General features: G+C 47.0%; 1 protein-coding gene and 2 long non-coding RNA genes across 3 annotated transcripts in view; 1 reads left to right on the forward strand and 2 right to left on the reverse strand.

The window, feature by feature from the left end:
- LOC141578644 (uncharacterized) overlaps positions 1-20279 on the reverse strand; it is a 112679-nt gene that overhangs the window by 56725 nt on the left and 35675 nt on the right. The window lies entirely within an intron of this gene.
- The window catches only part of LOC105079825 (polycystin-1-like protein 2), an 88478-nt gene that overhangs the window by 54778 nt on the left and 13421 nt on the right, over positions 1-20279 (forward strand). The window contains exons 25-35 of the mRNA XM_074370367.1: positions 354-455; positions 2718-2896; positions 3610-3756; positions 5929-6128; positions 6772-6989; positions 7736-7952; positions 11305-11533; positions 13213-13417; positions 14560-14656; positions 17611-17748; positions 19223-19408. Of these exons, the coding sequence (XP_074226468.1) occupies positions 354-455; positions 2718-2896; positions 3610-3756; positions 5929-6128; positions 6772-6989; positions 7736-7952; positions 11305-11533; positions 13213-13417; positions 14560-14656; positions 17611-17748; positions 19223-19408 (1918 nt within the window). The remainder of the gene's footprint in view (positions 1-353; positions 456-2717; positions 2897-3609; positions 3757-5928; positions 6129-6771; positions 6990-7735; positions 7953-11304; positions 11534-13212; positions 13418-14559; positions 14657-17610; positions 17749-19222; positions 19409-20279) is intronic.
- Positions 3742-11293, reverse strand: LOC141578645 (uncharacterized). The gene is made up of 4 exons (XR_012509213.1): positions 10109-11293; positions 7699-7861; positions 5901-6107; positions 3742-5801 (listed from the first exon to the last, which is right to left on the reverse strand). It is a non-coding gene; the product is annotated as an uncharacterized LOC141578645 (long non-coding RNA).

The following is a 20279-nucleotide window of genomic DNA, read 5'->3' on the forward strand; positions in this document are numbered from 1 at the left end:
TTCTCTTAGGGGCACTATCTAGTTACCAATGTTGTTAGAAATTATATGAACAGAGTTTGTATCATTCATTAGCACAAGCATCAAACGTTCTCAGCTTAATACTAAGTTCATTTCCAATTTGATAACTTTGGGTCATATTTAATAATAAATGTCCTTTTTTATTTTAAAACATTCTCATTTGAAACCCTGCTTCTATAAAGAACAGTTCTCACCTGTTCTTTGGAATGAACCAATAGCACGAATAGTTTTGCTTTCGGCCTTTACTTGTCATGAATGCCTAACTTACTCTTGGCTCTTTGTGTGGTAGATGAACCCACAAAGCAGGGCCCTCCTAATGCTATCCTTCTGTCCAGGTGAAGGTCACAGTGCTGGAGGACAATGATCCCTTTGCCCAGTACCACTACCTGGTGACAGTCTACACCGGACACCGGAGAGGGGCAGCCACTTCCTCAAAGGTACCTGACTGTGTAAGACCACTTGGTCAATCAGTACGTCCCACCCAGAAAAAGTGCTTGCCAGTCTATTGTCGAGTTACTGTAGCCCAGTGGGTTTTGTTACAGGGGTTTTCCTCTTTTGCTTCTTGATTTTTGGAGGAAAGTATCTTTTTGCCACACAAAATAACACCCTGAACCCCCATATTTAAAAAGATAAAGGAGGAGTGGGTTAAGGGAGAGTTGAGGTCTAGCACTGCACCCACCAGTAACCTCATTTGTCTCTATCAAAGAATAACTCAGTTAGCTGGATACCTACAGGCAAATGTGCTCACATACGAAGAACAGTCAGCAGACTATCATCAATGAATAAAGGGAAAACAGAATTTACAAGAGAAAAGGGAGAAAGGAAAGAAAAAAAACCAATGACAATCATTTAAAAACAAGCTTTGAATTACATTCTTTAGGAAAACTGATTAGCTGGTATCCAGCCAAGAGGTTGGGCTGAGCTGTCTGTCCTTGAGAAGGCCGACTACAGGTAGTGAAGAAACAATTTCAGTTGTTTTTGGAATCTCTGAAATCCTTAAGTTTAGCTGTGGAACATACAGCAGGTTGCTTCTGTCCTGTCTCAACATCTAAGTCTGGCCAGCACCACATCCCTCATTAGAATGATTCACCTCTTGCAGTGGCCTCCAAGGTTCCTTTACTGAAACTGTGCTCCATGGAGCTTCACTGTGTGAACTGTCCTGGAGAAAGCATCATTGTTTTTTTCAAAAATGGTATTAGACTCCATGAGAGCAGGGTATTTGTCCATTTACTTTTTACTTTTTATTTTTAAAGTCTTATTATTTAAATCTCATTATTTTAAAATTTCTGTATATATTATTTTTATTTAAATAAAAAATTTTTATTTATTGCTGTGTCTTAGGGCTTCCGCCAGCTGTCTAACACGGAGTAAGTGCTCAGTGACTATTTGTTGAATAAATTCAGAAATCACTTTCAACCTCCTCATGAAACATTCATCTTACTTCCATCTGACACTGAAGAGGTGACCTTACCAGGAAAGAAAGTGAAAGCATTTCTCTTCATGGAGAGTTGTAGTCAAATTTCAGTTGATATTGTCTTAGTTCGGTTCTCCTAGAACAGTGGTTCTCAACTGGCTGGCCCTCAGGATGGCTGGCAAAATGGGAAGTGGTTTTGGTTGTCACAACTCGGGAGAGGGAGAGATGCTCTTGGCACCTAGTGAGTAAAGGCCAGGGATGGTGCTTAACATCCTACAGTGCACAGGAAAGCCCCAGAGCAAGGAATTACCTGACTGAGAAGGTCTACAGCATAGCCTCTGCTATAGAAGCAGACTCTGAAACAAGGATTCAAGCACAAGTAGTTGATTTGAGAAGGGATCCCAGGACATCCTGCAGGGGAGTGGGAAGTCAGACAGGGCAGGGAAGGAGTGAATAAAGGGAGCATCATCAAACCCATTACCCCTGTGGGCACCTGCAGCCTGATCCCCCTGGGGCACTCTGGTAAACTGTAAGGAGTGTGGGCCTCAAAAGTCATCCCAAGCAATGAGGGATGAGGGAACTGGTTTATTTACCCACCAATCCCAGTCATTGGTGGAGGGTGGCTTGCAGAGCATTAATTCTCTGGTACCTGACCTGCTCTAACAGCCAAAGAAACACCCAGGGAAAGAGACACAGCTGCTGGCAGTTGGACGTGGGTGCAGGGAACACCTCAGTGGTGAGGCTGAGGGATGTCGGTGGAGCAGAGGTGGTGTCGGCTACAGCTGTTTTTGGCTCAGGAAATCAGGCATGGCCACCAGCATCACCAGGATGGCTTCAGGAAGATACAGATTTCCTGGGCCCTGTCCCCAGTAGTCTGGGTAGGTCTGTAGCTGGACCTGAGAACATGCATTTTCAAACTATTGGGCACTCATTCATTCCTGCCTCAGTGCCAGGCACTCTGGGAGGCACTGGGAAAACAACTGTTAGGGAGAAAAACCAGCTCTTGCCCTTTGGCCCTTTCAAATAAATACATGGGAAGTATGAAAAGGTCACCAGGAAGCATTTTACGAATATAACTCATCTTGAAGATGTGAATGCAGATAGTCATCCCAAATCTTCATACAACTGAAAAGTAATGCAGGCAGGCCCAAAATGGGAGGAGAGGAGCAGGTGAAAGGGTCATGCTTTGTTGGGTTTCATTGGTTCTTGGACGCTTCCAGTGAAACATAGCCAGTGGGGCTCAGTTACTATGTGGAGTTGGCCACTCCTGGTCTCTGGATTTCAGGTGACTGTCACCCTATATGGCCTGGATGGAGAGAGTGAGCCCCACCACCTGTCAGACCCCGACATCCCGGTTTTTGAGCGAGGAGGAGTGGATGTCTTCTTACTCTCCACCCTGTTTCCCCTGGGGGATTTAAGGAACCTGCGGCTGTGGCATGACAACTCAGGGGACCGGCCATCCTGGTAAGTGAGGGGTGGACAAACCACGAGGACTTACTTAGCACCAGGCCCGAGGCCGTTGGGCGCTGTGACTTTGCCACTTTGCAGATTCTCAGAAACCTCTGCAAGACACACAGAATGGATCCCCATTTCCCAGATAAGGAAACCAAAGGTCAGAGAGGCCCACCAGTCCACAGGCCACACATAGTGCTAGCCCCTCCCTTAATACTTCTGCAGCATTTCTTCTCTGGGCCTCAAAGATCTAAATCAGGTTAGATGATCCCCACGAAATCCTGAGTCCGAGATGGATGGTAGGGTCCCTTGCTGGGCAGAAGCCCACCGGAGGACGAGGTTTTGTGTGCTCAAGTCTGCACCTCCCTGAACTCACGCAATCTAGACAGCTTTCCCCACTTGTATCAGGACGGTGGCCCCAGGCTTGCTGCCCTGTGTCAAGAGTTCAGTTTCAGAATGCACTCTTTTGCAGCATATGTGTGAAAAACATGGCAGCCTCCAAGCTGGCTCTCTGTACTGGCTGAGTGCCCCACATGAGGCCAAATTCACCCACTAATTGGGGCATTTTGACCAAGGCACCAAGAGCAATGAAGTGAAATACAAAGTCTCCTTCTAGGAGCTCACTCTTATTCTCGGGCCCAGGTTTGCAATGTGTTAACCTTCGTGGTGCCCAAAAAAGTCTCGTCCCCTCCATGTTATCCTCAGAAGTGTGGGTCCCTTCTCAGGTACGTGAGCCGGGTGCTGGTGCATGACCTGGCGATGGACCGGAAGTGGTACTTCCTCTGTAACTCGTGGCTGTCCATCGATGTTGGAGACTGTGTCCTCGACAAGGTATTTCCAGTGGCCACAGAGCAGGACAGGAAACAATTCAGGTATGATTTTTTTTTCTTTTGAAGCAAATGCTCTTTACTTTGTTCTCTCCTCTCTAAGGAAGTTGCATCACAATCCAGTCGCCGCCAAATAAAAGCACATTTTGGCTAGGGGCCTGGGTGGCTCTGAGTGTGTGACATTAATGATCAATCAGGTTTCCTTGTTGTGCCTGAAAGGCCCTGGGGGGATATGGATCCTCTAAGACAGAATTACCTTCAGTTGGTGAAAACGGTTACCCATACTTCCTTATGAATGTCACAGAATAACATTTTGATATGAGTGAACACACTGATTTGAATGGCGACTCGACATCTGGCCATCTGGAGCTTCCTCCTCACGCTTTTAACCCTAGATGCATTTCAGCATGTTCCCACTTGCTTTACTCACTTGCTTTACCCTCTCCTGTTGTGCATCCCTCCACCTCTGTCCCCAAACATATATAAGCAGATACAAAAGTACACACACGCACAAGCACACATACACAACAGCACAGACTGTTCTTTATTTTATATCTTTTAAAATGGCATGTTACTCTAAATATGTTGCCTTTTTTCTTTAACAATATATCATGCACATCTTTCCAGAAGAGTATGTTTGGGTCAAAATTTTCCTTACTGGCTGCATAATATTCCACAGAATGGATGTCCCACAACAAACTCAACCATTCTCCTGTAGGTGGGTATTCAGTCTGCTTCTAGCACATTTACTGAAAGGTAGCTTTTCCTCCCAGCAGCTCAGCCTCCAAGGCAGGAAAAGTCTGACTCAGAGAGACCTGGACCTCAACAAAGGTATAACAGAGACATGCGCATGGACCACAAAGTCCCACATGCTGTTGACTTGTCGCATGACCCTGCATAAGTCACCGCACCTTTCCAGGTCTCAGCTTCCACATCTGAAAAATGACTTGCTCAGTGGGCCTACCCCAAAGGGGACCTGTACAGGTCCCACGAAACAGTGTGGATAACATGCGTGGCACACGGTGCGGCTCAGACTAAGTGCTCAGTTCCAGGAGCAGATATTATCTCCAACTGCATCAACACAGGTGATGCCCAGAAACTAGTCAAGGAGCTCTCTGAAGGCGGGAGCTCCTCATTCCTCCCGTGAATCCCTGGTGCCCAGCAGAGCACCTGGGACACCGCACCAGGCTCAACAGATGTTTGCTGAATGAGAACAGTAACGTGGAAAATCACTGTTGTTGGCAACTGACCTCTCTCTTTCTGCACCTTTACTCTGAGTTCATGCCACCCACACATCCCCAGGTGATGGTCAAAGTACTGTGCAACCTTGGAGGGTGCACTGACCAATTAGAACAGGTGGCAGCCCAGCTGAGAATATCTGATCTGGACACTTATAGCAGAATCTGGGCTCTTGAATAGCTCCTGTGGTTAAACTACATTCTACTCATAGGGAAACTGATTCTCTAGGAGAACGTGGTGCCATTTTCAAAAACCCTGTCTCACAATTTTTATTCTCTCAAACTGAGTCTGAACCCAGAGCCTGGAATTTTTAACTACTACCTTCTAATGCTCTTAATTATAACAAAATAAATAATATCAGTTATATTAAAATTATAACAAAAATAATTGCTAACACTCATGTGCCAGCTACTTTGCCAAATGCTTTACAAAAATAATTACTTTTAATCCTTTTTAAAAATTTAACTAATTTTAAATTTCTCTGCATTTTCCAACATCTGTGTTATTTGTGAGTCTGGTTCTGTTGATTTCTTTATTTTTGGATAATGGATTGGGTTTTTTTTTTAATCTCTTGACTTTTTGTATGTCTTGTAAATTTTTATTGAGTGCCAGTCATATGTAGAAGAGCAGAGACTGAGGTAAATGGTACTAGTGCCTGGAAATGGCAATCCAATGAGGCAGGTTCTGTAACTACTCCAGTTTTACAGGTGAGTAAACTGAGGGGCAAAAAGTAAAGTAACTTGCCTGAGGTCACACAGCAGTAAGAGGGCAGTGCAGGATTCCAACCACTCTGTCCAGAGTCCCCATCATTAACTCAAAGTGATGCTATTATGACGCCGTATTTTCTATAACTGAAAAAATAGATGCCTTTTAGAAACAACTCCCTCCCTCTCATCCCAGGAGTGCTCCAAAGAGCCCAGTTTTCCCCACATTCTCAACTCCCTAAATACCTGTCCCTCTCTCCCGGCTTGTCCACAGCCACCTGTTTTTCATGAAGACCTCCACGGGCTTCCAGGATGGCCACATCTGGTATTCCATCTTCAGCAGCTCAGCTCGGAGCAACTTCACCCGTGTCCAGAGGGTGTCCTGCTGCTTCTCCCTGCTCCTCTGCACCATGCTGACCAGCATCATGTTCTGGGGTGTCCCCAAGGACCCAGCTGAGCAAAAGATGGACTTGGGTAATCCCCAGTGTCATGGCGGTCAGGGCTAGTGGCTGGTGGATAAAAGCCATCAGTGGCCCAGAAGTGCCATGCAATTCCAGAGGTCCCAAGACCACCCTCAGGTTCAGTAATTCACTAGGACTCACAGAAGTCAGAAATGCCACTGTACTCAACATTATTACAGAGAAAGGATACAGATCAAAATCAGAAAGAGGAAGAGACGTGGGGCAGGATGCATGGGGAGTTCTCCCAGGGGAGTCTGGACAGTGCTCACTCCTCCTGACGATGTGCACAGAGTACTGCCAACCAGGGACACTCACCCAAGCCCTAGTGTCCCGACATTTTACTGGGGCACAGTCTCCTCAACATGGCTGCCCCCCAGCATGGCTAACCTTAGCCCCCAGCGCCTGTAGAGGTTGAGGTGATACCGTGCAGCCAAGGCCCCCACCATGAATCAATCACACTGCTAGCAAAGACTATACAGTGTGGCCCAAGAGCCCAGGTAAACAAAGGCAGGACATTCCAAGGACTTAGTGGTCACCTCCCAGAAGCCACTCAAGGGCCAGACCTCTCTTTGGGCAAGGCTAATCCTTACTGCACAGCCACCTTCTGGAAGGGGTGGAGGGGACTCTCCCTCTGACCCCACTCCTCCCTCTCCCAGGTAAAATCGAATTCACCTGGCAGGAAGTGATGATTGGGCTGGAGAGCTCTCTCCTTATGTTCCCCATCAACCTCCTGATTGTTCAGATCTTTCGGAACACCCATCCTCGGATAACCAGGGAGCAGAACAATGGGAAATGGGATGCAAGGCCCCTCAGCCTGGCCCCCTCTCCACAGCCCGTGGAGGACGGCCTTCTGACGCCTGAAGCAGTGACCAAGGCAGGTCCTCAACCTCGGCAGTGTGGGGGTGCTCTAGGTTGGGCAGAAGTGGGGGTGGGGACTGGGGTTTGGGGCTTGCAACCCATGTTGTCTGACAGCATCAGTCACCAAGATTTGTCAACTGCATACACACACATACACACACATGTGCACACACCTATAAACATGTACACACATACACGTGCAAACACACATATGTATACATCTGCACAGTGAGCATATGTACAACACATACCTTTACATGAATGCACACACATGTGCACACACAGCTACATAATGCACATGTACTCACAACACATGCACACGCGTACACACACATCACACATGTTTATACATGCGTACACACATGCACACATAGACAAGCACACACAAACAGCTACATATACAAACACAGGCACACACACACTTTTTGGGTACCTACTATGTACAAAATATTATACTTTCATTATAGATCGCAAGCTGAAAGCCCACAGAAGGGACTCCCGCTGCATTCATGCATTCAATAAGTATTTACTGAGCACCTACTGGGTGCCACACGTTGAAGAATATAGCCTGGAATGTGTCTATTGAAATCCTAGAAGGGGGATTTTAAATGGGTGACAAAATGGAAGCTCAGGGTGGTCGGTCACGTCCCAGCAGTCAGAGCTGGGGTTCAGACCCAGACTCCAGCTCCAGGGCGAGTGCCTGTGACCACAATGCTGCCCCTCACCTGTAGCTCACATCCTCTTTTCTGCTCTGACTTGCAGGATATGTGGAGACTTGTCAGCTCCCTGTTCAAAGCTCTGAAGGTGCCACCCACTGCCTCAGGCTGGGACTCAGTGAACTCGATGGACATCAACCAACTGCTGGCCTTGGTAGAAGACGCCATCTGTCTGCAGAACAAGGCAGAGCAAGCATCCTGGGAGGAAGCCAGAGAGACAGGGGGCCCTTTAACCCTCACTCTGGGGTCTGTACAAGTCAAAGGTGAGCCGTGACCTTTCTGTGCCTAAAGGGGGCATGTTGGAGCCAGGTGGAGGCAGACTGAGGGCCATGTCTGTACTACTAGGGGATCAAGAAGTCCTACCAGGGTCTCCCTCACCTGCCTCCACTCGACCCCCCGCCTCCCCCTCTGCACTGCAGGCATCATGCTCTCCTCACAACACCAAGCTGCCTTCCCACTGAAGGTCTGCTCACACGCCGGGCCTCTGATCTGCGTGTTCTTTCTCCTCTCTTCACTTGGCCAGTGCCTACTCAGCCTTCATTCTTGACTGAAGTGGCCCCTGGCCCACAACAGGGTCTCCAGCCACGTGCTCTTTGGCCCCCAAGCGTCTCTTGTGCCCCCTTCACACTGCTTGTTGCCAAATCATGAATTGTGTGACGAGTTGTGTAAAATCTGCACCGTCCTTCCCAGAACGTGAGCTCTGTGTGGTGGGACCTATCTGACCACCTTGCTCTGCTGTTTTCCCAGTGGCTGGCCCCAGACAACACATAGAAAGCATTTGACAAACATGCATGGGATGACCTCAGCCGAGGAGGTCATTATGGAACACAAAAAGCAAAAAGGCATGTTCTTCTTCCATATGAGTAGGAAGAGCATTGGCCAGCCTGATAACTTGAGCCATTCAGAACCATCTCTGGGTACCAGCTCTGCTACTGACGGGCTGTGTGACCTTGGACAGGTTACTCCAGTTCTCTGTGCCTCCATCTCTTTTTCTGTAAAGTGTCAGGGGATGCAAAGTCAAGCCAGATCCATCTCCCAATGTATGGGACTGGACACAAGATGATGGACAGGGCAGTTGAAAGCATTAAAGAATACTGAATTGCAGAGCAAAAAAGTTAGTCCTTCTCCATTCTCTTCCAAGCCTTCTAATTAAGGGGAAAGTCTCAGTGTGGCACTACTGTCTTTAACACCTCTTTAACACTTGATAATCTGGCAGAGAGAGAGCAGGCCTCAAATTCAGAAACTTGGGAAAGAATATCCAGCTAAAATTTAGTAATATTGTTTCATTTTTATTAAACACTATGTATGGCACATTATGCTGGTTGGAACTAGTCTCTCTGACTCCCCTCTTGCCCCTTTCCTGTCCATCTTCCACCCAGATCACTGCTGCCAGTGTTTAGACCAGGTTGTCCAATAGAACTTCCCACAGTGATGGAAATATCCTATATCTGTACTGCAGTGTGGCAGCCACTGGTCACATGTAGCTACTGAGCACTCGACTCGTGGCTACTGTGACTGAGGAACTAAATTCTAAACTTTATTTTTAATTTAAACAGCCACATGTGGCGAGTGGCTGCCGTATTGGGTGGTGTGGGTTAAGAATGCTGCCATTTTTAACACACAAGGATGGCCACTGTCTGAACCTTGTTTAGAATAAAAAATGGGGTTTATAGATTGTGGAGTTTGAATTTATAACTCTTGGCCCCACCTCTAATACAGTGAATTAAATCTGGGGAAAGGCCAGGAACCTGCATTTTTAAGCAGTCCCTTTGGTGACTGCTATGCAAACTGAATGTTGAGAGCCACTGCCCTCAAGACAAAGTCCCAACTCCTTACGGTAGCACTCAAAGCCCTTCTGGCCAGGCCCGCGCTGACCACATCATCAGTCCCACCCTGACCTGTGATCCAGCCACCCTGGAGGATTAGCCCCAGAGGGCCGGGCTTGGGCTGCCCGTGAAGGTCATCCCTACAGGAGCTCTGCTGATGACATTTAGCCCTGAGTTTGGGGGCTTTGGCATGCATAGTATGGACCTTAAAACATGGGCTCTGGAGCTGGGCTCTCCTAGCTACAAGAGCAGCTGTGCAACTTTGGACAGTTGCTCAACCTCTCTGAGACTGTTTCCTCCCCTATAAAATGGAAGCCTTGATCCACTCAGCTTCTTGGCTTGTTCTGAGGACTGAATGAGATCATAGGACATGTGAAGTGCTTAGACCCCAGTCTAACACAAAGCAGGGATTCAATAAGTGGTTATGACTGGGAGTAACGATATCCTCCAGAAACATTGCCAGAATGCTTGCAACACGAAGGCTGCTGACGCTGGAACCTTTAGCTGGGGCTTCAGTGAGGGAGACCCAGGAAGGAGGGGAGGGAGGAGGGTTGAGTCAGAGGGAGGCAGAGTCCATGTTACCAAGCCTTTACCTACATCTGGTCTGAGCCACAGCCTTCTCCACATCACTTGATATTTTCTCATTCACTTCTCACTGGTGACTAGAGAGGGGTCCTGGGGTTGGAGTGCTCCATCTTGTCATCTCCTATATCCTTTTTCATACACCCCCGTGAAGATGAACACTGGTCCAGACCTGGGCTCTTCTTGTCCAGCAGAATGTGCCTCTCGGCACCAGCCTCCCAGCTCAGGCCCCAGGCACCCAGGCCTGGTTCCACCTGAAGAGGCCAGGCTTCCCTTAGTAGGCACAGGGCATAGTGGAAATGTTCAGATTTGCTTTTTTTCTTGCAATGAATATGTATTACCTCTGTAATTGAAAACAGAAAACACTGTTGTTTCTTAAAAAACTTTTTAGGAAACTGAAACTTGAACAAACCAACTGTAAAAAAACATCAAGAGATAACGGGGAAAACTCAACCACCACCCAGACATTTCATGCTATTTGGAGATCATTATTAATTATTTTTTAAAGATGACAATAACATCATGGTTTTGTTAGAGTCCTTTTCTTCTCCAGAAGCATACTAAAAGATTTAGGACTTGGAGCTTGGAATTTATGTCAAAATAATCCACTTGGAGAGAGTGGGTGGGGTGCATATGAAACACGACTGGCCATGAGTTGATAATTTTGATAATTTTGAGCAAAGGGTGCAGGTTCATCTCCTCATTCTCTTTACTTTTTTAATTTAAAATTTTTCATAATAAAAAATGTTATAAACAAAAGATTACGACTACCACTATCTTTGGCACCAAACCTGGGTTCAAATGCAAATCTCGTATGTAATAAAATACTTGCTGATGAGAAAACTAGGTCTAGGATTTGCTTTAAGGTACTCCAGAAAAAAACAGTTTGGGGGCAAAGACAAGTCAAGATTGGCAAAATGTTCGTAACTGCCGCAGGAGGGCAACAGGTATATTACTCTCATCTCCACTATGCTCAAGGAAATTTTGAAAATGCCCTCTATAAAAGGCTAAAAGAGGAACATTCAAATCCTAACTGGCTGGATATAAGCCCAGTACCCCATCTTTCTGAACGTCAGATTTCTCACGGCTTGGCACACAGTAAGTGCTTGGTACAAGAAAGCTGTTACTAACATTACTGTCTTTACTGCAGGCAGCCTACTCTGTCACTCAGCACCAGCTGATGCTCTTTCTCTCCTCTGTCTTTTAGGAAAAATGCAACAACTTGCACCTGAGGAGGGCCCAGGTGACCTTCAGAAGGACAGGGCCTACAGGCAGTGTCTCTACCTTCAGCTGGAGCACGTGGAGCAAGAGCTGCAGCTGGTGGGGCCCCAGGGCTTTCCCCAGTGCCAGAGCCACACCCGGGCGCTGAGGCAGCTGCACGCCCTGAAGGGCTGCCTGAGGGGACAGCTTGGAACCCTGCCCCCAGCACACTTCAGGTAATCCACTTCCCTGTGTGCTCACAGCCTGAAGCCTGCAGAAAGAGGGCATTCCAGTCTACCTCGGGAGGTTATTCACCCAATATCCCCAAGAAGCAGCGATCTGGGACTCCTGCACAAATACAGGGAAGAGGGCTTTGAACAGGGTTATATTGCCAGAACTCAGAGCCCTTTGTACTGCATTTTACAGTTTATAACCATTTTCATGTGGGTGTCCTAGCTGTATGCCCTTGGACAACCACCTCAACCTCTTTGAGCCCCTTCCTCATCTGTAAAAATGGGAATGATAATGCCCATCTCCTGGTTCAAACTGGAAAGAGAATTTAAAAGGGCCTGGTCCCTGAAGAGCACTAAGACCAAGGATATCTACAAAGAACATGGGCTGGGTGTGGTAGGGTCTGGAGACCAAAGTCCTCTCTGTGTCCCACTATCTCTGCCCAAACATTTGCTTCCATCACCATGTGAATTTCCTCCCTTCCCTTTAAGGTCCCAAATGCCTATTCACTTTTATCCTTCTCTCAGATGCCATAAACCCTTAACTGACTAACTTGTCCTTGGGCCTTATATTCTTCTGAAGCCCCTTTACATCTGTAATTAAACTTGGTTTTTCTCCTGTTAATCTATCACATGTCAATTTCATTCTTAGACCAGCCAAAAGAATCTAGAAAGGGGAGAGGAAATTTTTTTTCTTCTCCAACAACAGCACACATAATTCTGTAGGAAAATGACCACTTTTGAGATGTATTTTAAAATAACTGGTGATAATTTTATATTATGTATGGAATTTATTTTTAAATATTCCAGGTGTGAAATAAAATTAATATTTTATGGCAAGACAAGAAAAATTTAAAGATAAAAAATTATTCTCTGCCTTTTGGCCTCCTCTCTCAGCGCTATGCATTGTGTATCTGCATTACGCATTGACCAAACCTCCCCCATCAGCAGGAATACCTCACCCATAAAGAGCAACATTCTCCTAGGATCAACAAGACAGCTCCTTAAAAGATAACATTCCTTACTGATCTTATAAGGGGTCACGTGTCCCACCAGGATCACACTTAGATCTGGATTATGTAAACTATCAACAATACATCATTTGCTGTACAGCCCTCTGTCTCAAAAAACTTATAAAACTGTGCTTTGATTTCTAACCGGCAGAACAGTTCTCAGAACTTTCTGAGATGTTCCTCCTGGGTTATCATCCTCAAATTTGGCTCAAATAAAATCTTCCACTTCTTCCCTAAATTGATTAGCTTTTCACCCACACAGGAAAAGAAGCAGTGGGGATAGATGAAATAAGTTTGACAAGGAGGTGATAGTTGTTGAAAGTAGTTCATGGGGGTTCATTGTGCTCACTGATTGTTTATGATGGGGAATTTTCATAATAAAAATTTAAAATTCTATGGTACCAGCCTTCTAGGCTTGCCATGAAGAATAACAGCAAATCTATGTAAAACAGTTTGCATGGAGACTGGCTCCTAGGAAGCACTGAATAAATGTGACCTCAATAGAATCTCTGAATGTATACTGGATAGAATACAGAATAGAACAGAGGAGAAAACTGATGGTCTAGGAGGTTAAGGATCTTGGCCAAGTTCATGCAGGCTGGTGGCAGTAGAATGGGATTTGAACGTGAGCCCAAATGGTACTACCCTGATTATATTCACCCTTTGTTGCAGCTCCCTACAGGCGAGCAAGCCCCTTCGAGGCCTGCCCTGGTGGTGTGTCCTGGTGGGCTGGCTCCTGGTGGTGGCCACCAGCGGAGTGGCAGCCTTCTTCACCATGCTCTATGGTCTGCACTACGGGCGGGCCACCTCTCTCAAGTGGCTCATCTCCATGGCCATCTCCTTCGTGGAGAGCGTGTTTGTTACCCAGCCACTGAAGGTCAGGTTCCCCTCCACCCACACTTTCCCTTCAGCCAGCTGCCCTCTCCTTAGGCTTCTGCAATGTCTTCATCTGCTCATTCAACAAACCTCTGGGTGGGTCCTAGGGCATGAAGGGAATTGTCATGGTAACCCAAGTTCCCTGAGGGCCAGATGCTGACATCTTATCATCCCAGTCACCCTTAGGAAGGTCCTCACCTCCCTTTTATAGATGAGAAAATCTGAAGTTAAGATGATAAGGTCACAAAAAATCTTGCCCTAGGTTACAAGTATAAATAGGAATGATACCATATTTCCTCAGTTCTAAGATGCTTTTGATTGTGAGATGGGCCAGCAACTTACAGGAATTTCACCTTCCGAAGAAAACCACCAAGTCATTAAATGTGTGCATGAACTGGAAATAGGCTCCTATTTCTAAAGATGTAAAATTATGCAAGAGAGCAGGCAGTGTCAAAGAGATACTGAGCCCTGCCTGGAAGGAGTCAGGTGGCAGGAATACTGTATGGGGTTGGGGAAAGCTGCAGAAGTGAGGAAACATTTGGAGAGACTCTTTCTGCCTATGAGACACCGCAAAATCTCCCACCCTCATTCTGCCCTGAATAGCCTTTATCAGAAGACTTAACTCTTGACTTAACTCCCCCAATCTAGTCTGAGAATATTAAGAACAGAGTCCTGAGACTTTTTGTTCCCCAACCAAACCACAGAATCCTAATATGTTTGTGCACTGTAGGTACAGAGATAATGTAGTGGAAGGAAATACTTAATACAGGAAGAAAGGGAGGGAGGGTTAGAGGAAGGAACTCACCAGGCTAGAGGTACAAAGGGAGTGTAAGTCACTGGGCTGCGAGGTAAGAGAAAGGCCAAACAACAGAGAGCAGCAGGCGGCAAGGCTCAGGGAATGATGGAAGCAGGGTGAGCTCAAGGATTTGCCTGCTTCTCGGTCTGGTTGATGGCCAGGTGCACGCAAGCCCTGGCCCTCACCCTTTCGTGACCACATCACCTCTCTGCAGAGGATGGGCTGGTTCCCACTCGGCTTCCCCAGAACATAGACACAGATGTGGCCCCCATTCCACCCCTGCTCAGACCAGGAGGTGATAGAGAGTATCCAACACAGGCTTGGGGTTCACAAAGGCTGTTTTCCAGGTGCTAGGGTTCGCTGCTTTCTTCGCGCTCATTTTGAAGAGAGTGGAAGATGAGGAGGAGCTTGTGGATCTGGTCCCGGGATGTCTCTCCAGCCCAGGTAACAGTGTCCAAGTACAGGCAGGGGCCTGGAACCTGAAGAGGATGCTGGGGTGGTCCTGGCCTCAGACCTTTGCTCCCTGTCAGCCTTCACCCCGATTGATGAAGCATCCCCAAACCATCCAGAGACAACTGACTCCCTTGTTGTCTTTTGAGCAACCTTCCTTCCCCATCTGGGCCTTTCTCTGTGACACTGGAGAATGAAGAGGCACCATGGGGTCCATGCTCTGCACTGGCCATCATTCTCTATGTAATAATCCCAAGCAAGCAGCTTTCTTCTCCAAGGCTCGTCATTGGAATGAAAACCAAAAAAGAACAAGCTTGGGCAGGGGGATGGGAGGTGGGGGAGCTGTAATTAGGGTTCTAAGACAAGGGTCTGCAAACAACAGCCTGGGGGCCAAATCTAGCCCAGCGCCGTTTTTGTAAACAAAGTTTTACTGGAACACAGTCATGCTGACTCCCGGCTCCAGAACCCGCTGACTGCCTTCTTCCCCAACCTGATTTCTCACTTCCCAACCAAAACTCCTGAGGGTGCTGACAACAAGAGAATTACAGAAAAAACAAGCAGGATAGAATCAACACTCTGACAGTCTACGTGGAGATTTCCACTTTCAGGGAAAATAAAACAGGAACAAACAAAAACCCATGTCCCTACACTGTAATGCAGTGCAGTTACCTCCTCATGGGCCAGTATTCTTTAGCCCTGTAATACGGTTTTGTCTTTGCAGATCCAAAAAGTCCATTAAAACCATTTTCACAAAACAAAAGAGTAATTTTTCTCCAAAGAGATGCCAGCCTCCAAATCAATTAAACTTTCATTCAGTCATTCCTTTGGCAATTATTCAGGGAGTTCTTGCTGTGTGCTAGGCAGTACAATGGCTTGGGAACAAGATTTACATAAAATCCACTTATTGTAAATATATAATTCATTGATTTTACTAAATTTATAGAGTTGTGCAACTCTCACCACAGTTCAGATTGTGTGCCCATTTGAAGTCAATCCCCATCCCCACCCTCAGCTCTGGCAGCACAGACTGGATGGAATAGCCCATTTAGGGAGACACATTGAACAAGTAAATGCACCAGACGACTTGTAAGTGTGGACTATGATGAGAATGACGGGGGAAGAGTAAGAGGGTGCAGGCCTCTCTGCTGAATTGGTACCTACGCTGGCTCCCGGAGGATGGGAGAAGGGAGGGGCTGAACACGGGGCATGTGCTAAGAGGCTGAGGTGGGACAGGAGCTTGTCATTTTATAGTAGTTACTGACAGTGTGGCCAGAGCATGGTGAGCTGTCTATGCGTGGAGGGGATGGTTCAAGATGAGGACCAAGGCGGGGGGTGGGGGCAGCAGGTCGTGCAGGACCCTGTAGGGCCTGGAGCAATGTTGGCATTTTGGAGTTTTAAAAAAAAATTTATTTGTTGAGGGGTAGTAATTTGATTGATTGATTGATTGATTGATTTTTAGTGGAGGTAAACCCAGGGGATTGAATCCAGAGCCCCGTGCATGCTAAGCACACACTCTACCACTGAGCTCTAATCTTCCTCCTGGAGTGTTTTAAATAGGAGAGCAGCATGATCTGATTTGTGATTTTAGGAAGATTACACTGGCTGCTCTTGGAGACCAGAAAGAAGTATGAGGTCAAAAGTAGAAGCGGGGAGGTCAGCAGGAAGAACTACTGAAATGGTCCAGACGAGAGGTGACATGCACTGGCAGTGGGGGTGGACAGAGGGGCGTGGGTCCAAAAGATACTTGGGTCCGTGCACTCTATCAAAGTGGCTGAAAACAGAGATAACATCAAATGCTGACAAGAGTGCAGAAAAACTAGAGCATTTGTATGGTGCTGGTAGGAATGTGCAATGGTACAGCCACTCTGGAAAACAGTTTGGCAGTTCCTTCCAAAACTAAAAATGGACTTACCATTTGCCCCAGCAATTGCACTCTTGGGCATTTATCCCTGAGAAATGAAGACTTATTTTCATACAGGAACTTGTGCACAAATGTTCATAGCAGCTTCATTTGTAATAGCCAAAAGATATTTAGCCACTCCTAGGAATCTCCCAAGAGAAACGAAAATATGTGTCTACACAAACACCTGTATATAAACATTCAGAGCAGCATTATTCATAGCATCCCAAACTAGCAATAATCCAAATGCCTGTCAATAGGTGAATGGATAAACAAAAGGTAGTATGTCCATATAATGGACTACTACTCAGCAATAAAAAGAAACTAACTACTAATATACACAACATGGATGAACTCAAAACTACTATGCTAAGTGAAAGATGCCAGACACAAGAAATTCATTGATTCAATGATTCTGTTTATATGAAAAATCCAGAAAAGAAAATTTATGGAGACAGAGAGCAAATTAATGAGGCAGAGGGTGGGGATAGAGTGGGAATAGAGACCAACTTCAGGGACATGAAGGAACCTTTAGGGGTGATAGAATGTTCTAAAACTGGGTTGGGGTGATGGTGGCACAACTCTATAGATTTATTAAAATCACTGAATTGTAGGCTTCCAGTGGGTGAATTTATGAAAAGTACAGCTCAACAAAGTGATTTGCAAAAGAAGATACTTGGAATTAGACATGATAGGACTTTGAAACATGAGATACCCTCTTCCTTCCATCCTTCAAAGTTTTGGGAGCACTGGGATCCACCTGGAGTTCAAGAGTACAGGAAGACAGCATCGAGGAATCAGTAAGACTTCAGGGAAGGGAAGACACCTGTGCTTTCTGTGCAAGGAGAATTCTCCAGCTGGAGCAGAAGGAATGGAAATCTGGGCACTGGGATAGCACAGGTGGAGGCATGGAGGGCAGTGTTGGGAAACTGCCCCCAGGGAGGAGGAATGGTGGATTGTATCTGGTCGGGGGAGTCTTTTGGTTGCAGATGCACAACTTGGCTCACTGTTCATTTAGGGGACCGTCCTTATGCCCTTGTTTTCACAGACCCCTCTGCCTTGTTCCGAGCACGAAGGAACAGCAGAAAGGACACCTACAAGCCGCCTCTGGCCTCTGACATTGAGAAGATGAAAACCACCCACCTCAAGGAACAGAAAGCATTTGCCTTAATCAGAGAAATCTTGGGTAGGCAGCCAACATTACCCATGAGCAACCTTCCCTCTTGCTGGTTCTCAACACAGACTTGAGCAGACGTGGTGCAATCTTTGACAGACCCACACCACTTCTGGGCCTGTTGTCCTAAATATGAACTCACCTCAGCTTCTCCCCTACACTTAAAATCCTTCCCTGGCCCCTCACGGCCCTTAGGATAAAGTCCAAACTCTCTGCTGTGGCTCCACCCACCCCGGTCACCTCTCTCTGCCCCTTGTGCCTTAAGCTCCAGTGACTGAGTTTTCAGCTCCTGATGCAGCTCCTGTGGCATTTAGTCTGACTAGAATGTGATCACCCTGCTCCCTACCTTTTCCTCTGGCTAATTCCTCCTGTTCTTTGATTCTCAGCCCCAAATGCTTTGTCATCAGACATGCTCCCCTGTCCCGCTGACCAGGAGCTTTCAACCCTCACTGTGTATCTCAGTCTGGGTTCCCCCTCAGCAGATCTGGGTACAAGTAGTTGGTTTGGGAGGTGATCCTGGGAAGCACTGGTGGGAAAAAGTGCAGGGAGAGAGAAGGAAGCCGATAGAAGGTGGTTGATGAGAGGGCTCCATGTGGGCAACCAGGGCTGAGTCTTGCTGAGACCTTTTGGGGGGCATGTAGTACAGACCCCTGAGTTGCCACCCACCAGGTGACTGATGAGGGTCACTTCTGAGGAGGGTGCTGACCATGCAGCAGCCCCGGTCTGCTCTCCAACTGACCAAGCACATGTGGTTAAGCAGAGAGTGGGGGAGTTTGTGTAGGAGTTGCATTTACAGAATGAAGAGCAAGAAGGGTGTGAGCAGAACCCCAACAAGTAATCTTGTGGTGGGGGATGGGGGGTGGGGGTTGCTGGAATGCATCTTCACAGGCCCTGGACCCAGAGATTCTGATTTAGTAAGGTCCTGTGTCCCCATGGGATTTTAACCTTAGAGCCTCCTAAACTAAATCTTTGTACCTAATGAACGGGCCCTTAGGTCACACTCACCTACCTACAGTTGAGCTCCATGATGGCAGGGAACATGTCCGTCATCTTCACCGCTCTCTCCCCAGCACTGCAACGTGGCACAGTCCCATTTTTCAAAAACTCTATTTAAGAAATATTCATATAGCATGAACTCTAAGCTATTTTAAGTGCTTTACTTTGTTGACTCCCTCATCACAAACCTGTGTAATAGAATTATCCCACCTCACTCACATAAGAGAGGGAGGCACAGAGGGGTTAAGTCACTCATGAAGTCACACAGATAGGAAGTGACAGAGCCAGGATCTGAACCCAGCTAGAAGGCTAATGGTCTGTGGGCTTTACTCCTTTCTGCTGTCTCTATAAGGATTAGTTCCCTTGGTCACCAGAAGGGCAAGTGGCTAGTCTACAAGACTTCAACCATTCTGAGCCATACACCATTCCACTTCCTGCCCTGGGCTTTCTGGGAGCTGGGGACTCTGCCTGACTGTGCCTCTCTCCTCAGCATACCTGGGCTTCCTGTGGATGCTACTGCTGGTGGCCTATGGGCAGAGGGACCCCAGCGCATACCACTTCAACAGACACCTGGAGCACAGCTTCACTCGAGGCTTTTCAGCTGTGCTGGGCTTCCGGGAGTTCTTCACATGGGCCAACACCACCCTCGTGAGCAACCTGTATAGCCACCACCCAGGTACTGTCCCCCCAACCCAGGACCTGTGTCAGACCCCTTGTGCATACTCCTTTCTGGGAACAGGTGTGGGTCACTGTCAACATCAGCCTTCTAGAGAACAAATTACCACAGAACCTTATGCTTTGAAGGAGAGATCTTCTGAGGGCCCCTAGCCCTCCCCGAATGCAAAGTGGAGACCCTCCTTCTTAGATAACTGAGCATGAACTGGCCGGGCAGAAGGGACCACATGAGAAAAGGCAAGCCTGAAACACTGAGACACTGTACCTCCTAGAACTACTGAGTGTCAAGTGTGGCTGCAGTGTAGGGTTATGAGCGGAGGACCTGTGAGAAGCAAAGTAGGAGAGAGGAAAGGGGACCAGATCAGAAGGCTTTGGAGGTCCATAGTTTATGCTTAAGGAACTGAGGAGCCATTGACAGCTTCTCCGTGAGGGAGTAACATAATCAAATCTGTGGTAAAAGGAAGGTCACTCTGGAAACATGTGCAAGTTGGAGTAAAGGGTAGGTAGGTTAGGATGCTGGGGAGAAATGATGGGGCTGGTGTAGTGGGTGATGGAGATGGGGATGGGTGTAGACAACATTGAAGAGGTATTATTAATGGGCCTTGCTGACCATTAGGATTGGGCATTGAGGGAAAGAGCATAAATGGTCTCCATGACTGGGTAGTGGGGGTACCATTCCTTAAAAGAAGTTATGCAAGAAGTACACCAGGTCCAAGGTGGGAAGGTGGTGATGAATGGCTGAATGTAGTCTGTGGTTGGTCATGACTCTTGGCTGTCTCTATAACAGGTACACTGAAGTTCGTGTTAGCATCCAGGCCAGGGAGCTTGGGATGCATTACGATGATTTTGCTGGCTGGATTTACCCAACTGTT

Source organism: Camelus bactrianus, chromosome 9 (genome assembly GCF_048773025.1).
Source record: "Camelus bactrianus isolate YW-2024 breed Bactrian camel chromosome 9, ASM4877302v1, whole genome shotgun sequence".
NCBI classification, from domain to species: domain Eukaryota; kingdom Metazoa; phylum Chordata; class Mammalia; order Artiodactyla; family Camelidae; genus Camelus; species Camelus bactrianus.